The following is a 2643-nucleotide window of genomic DNA, read 5'->3' on the forward strand; positions in this document are numbered from 1 at the left end:
CCCCAAGACACGTCTTGGAAATACTGTGTGGAGGGAAGGAGAGGCACGGTCCCGGGTGGGCACCCCACGGCTCTGGGTTTGTCCCCAGTGTGGGGTGTCTCGAGTCTCCGGCTGCTGCGTTTCGGGTTGCTGGGCTCCTCGCTGCGGCGCTGGGCTCCGCTCCGGCGGGTCCGGGGCTCGGGGCGCGGGTCACGGTGGCGGGATGTTGTGGAAAAGAAGATCCCGTTGCTACGCGTGAGGGCAGCGAGGTGTGGAGCATCACCAGGCTTGCAGGGGACACTGGGGGGGGGAGAGAGAGCGGCACAGTGACCGGTGGGCAGGGAGGAGGCGAAGGCAGCACCGGGGGGGACTCTGTGGGGACCACTGCAACGCCTTCAGAGGCATGTTTAGTTTGGAGAAGAGGAGGCTGAGGGGAGACCTCATTGCCCTCTACAACTCCCTGAAAAGAGGGTGTAGAGAGGCAGGGGTTGGCCTCTTCTCCCAAAGGACGAACGACAAGACCAGAGGAAATGGTCTGAAGTTGCGGCAAGGGAGATTTAGATTAGATATTAGAAAGAATTACTTTACTGAGAGAGTGGTCAGGCCCTGGAACAGCCTGCCCAGGGAGGTGGTGGAGTCACCATCCCTGGAGGGATTTAAGAAACGTATAGACATGGCTCTTCAGGGCATGCTCTAGTGCCCAAGGTTATTGGTTTATGGCGAGGTGTTGAGTGTGGGGTTTAGTTGGTGGGTGCGGTGTTTTTGGTGGGTGTTTGGTGTGGTGTGGCTTTTTTGGGGTTTTTTTGTTGGTTTTTTTTTTTTGTGGTTGGACTCGATGATCTCAGAGGTCCCTTCCAACCACTAAGATTCTGTGATTCTGTGATCTCCTCCCTTGCCACCCCAGGACCTTGGTGGTGCTTGGCCCCCAGCCCTCCCCAGCACCCCCGAGGGGGAGGCAGTGGGAAAATACTTTCCGAGCCACATAGTGCTGCCCACCCCTTCCCAAAAATAATAATAATTTTTTAAAAAAGGTCTGTTTGTGCCCGGGCTGTGGCAGAGATTGTGCCACGCAGCCCGGCAGCGCTGCCAAGAGCAGCCAGGCGTGAGGGTGAGCACAGGAGCTCGTGCTGGGGCAGGAGAGGGACTGGGGGGGGGACACTCATCACTGTCCCCCAGCACTGCTGTCACCTGCGGGGAAGGAGCTGAGCAGCCCCCGCATCCATCCCACCGCAGCAGCCCCTTCTCCATCCCTCGGGGTGGGTCCCCCACACCTGGGGGGGTCAGTGGGTGGGATGGGGGGGCTGGGAGCCAGGGGTGACCTTGTGGGGCTGGAGCACACAGCAAACATCGTAAGGTGGAGATAAGGAGACGCCAGGAGCCTCCCGTGACATGTCATTAGGGACGGGACGGGGCTATCAGGTGTTTGCCAACGTCATAAAAATGGTGGCTCGGCCTCAAGCGTCGTCAAAGGAACCGGGAGGTATTTGCCCCTTCCAGGTCTAAACAACAACATCTGATAAGGGATTCGCAGCATCGGGCTGCGAGGGGACAGCTTGGGGGGGGACTGGGGACACCCCTCCATCCTCTGTCCCCGCCGGCAGGACCGGGAGCAGCCGGGCTCTGCCACCGAGAGGGTTTGCAGGGTCTGGCGTGGGGGCTGCGGGGTGTGGAAGAGCCGTTGGGGAATGATGGAGGCTTTGTTTTGCACGAGGATGTTTGCACGAGGATGTTTGCACGGGGATGCCTCTCCTCTGCAAAAAGGGGTTTGCTCAGGAGCAGCAGCGCAGCTCCCCCCCACCCCAGGCTGGGTGTTTCGTGTGGACTGTGCATAATCTGGGCATTTGAGCCATTTTTGGGGGTAAGCAGCATTTATGGCCCCCCCCGGCCACCTCTGTAGCACTTCATTTGCCCCTTGCTAACGGACGGGGCAATCACTAGGCGGTGGTGGGGGAATAAATCAATGTTTAGGGATAAGATTTTTTGCAGCTTTAGCTTGGATGTCAAGAAAAAGGGGTTGGGGGGCTGTGCTGGGGCAGGGGGGGACACACACAGCACCCCAGAACCTGCTCCCACCCTGTGCAGGGGGAGAGGGGCCAGATCCTGCCCCCGGCACTTGCAGGACCAGCCCGTGCTTGTTTATCACATACTGGGGGGGCACCTTGCACCCATGGACCCAGCCCCACATCTCCCCCCTCCTGAGCTGGGGGGCCTCCTCCTGCTTTAATTAAAAGTGCAAAAGCCTGATGGAGGGAGGGAGGTGGGGGGGGAAACCCAGGGAGCCCCCAGCCCCCCGGGGCGGCGCTGCGTCAAGGTAGGGTGATTGCAGGGGGGGCAGCGGGGATGGCCGGGCCCTCTCTCCCTGCCAGGGCCATTTCCTGCGAGCCCAGGGCTCCCTTGGGCCAGCCCGGCATCAAAGGCGGCCCCCGTGGCGGGAGAGAGGGATTAATCAGGGGGAGTTCGGGCTGAGCGAACACCAGATGGGCCGATAAAGCCGCGCGGAGGAAATGGTGCTGCCGAGGAGGGCGGCCGTGCCTGACCGCCCCCCACACCCACCTGCGCTGGGGGCAGAGACATGGTCACCCCCCCAGCACCTACAAAGCACCAGGAGCTCGACCCGGTGGTGTTCATCATCCCTTTTCCCAAGCACCCCAGACCATCCCCCCC

General features: G+C 61.0%; 1 protein-coding gene across 5 annotated transcripts in view; it reads right to left on the bottom strand.

Annotated features, from left to right (window-relative positions):
• Positions 1 to 15: 15 nt before the first annotated feature.
• Positions 16 to 2643, bottom strand: part of HNF1B (HNF1 homeobox B) — a 28200-nt gene continuing 25572 nt past the window's right edge. For all 5 annotated transcript variants that reach the window (XM_014954670.1, XM_014954833.1, XM_014954585.1 and 2 more), the window contains one exon: positions 16 to 279. In XM_014954670.1, coding sequence (XP_014810156.1) covers positions 259 to 279 — 21 coding nt within the window. In that variant the 3' untranslated portion in view covers positions 16 to 258. The remainder of the gene's footprint in view (positions 280 to 2643) is intronic.

The sequence above is a fragment of the Calidris pugnax genome, unplaced genomic scaffold (genome assembly GCF_001431845.1).
Source record: "Calidris pugnax isolate Ruff unplaced genomic scaffold, ASM143184v1 scaffold45, whole genome shotgun sequence".
NCBI classification, from domain to species: Eukaryota; Metazoa; Chordata; class Aves; order Charadriiformes; family Scolopacidae; genus Calidris; species Calidris pugnax.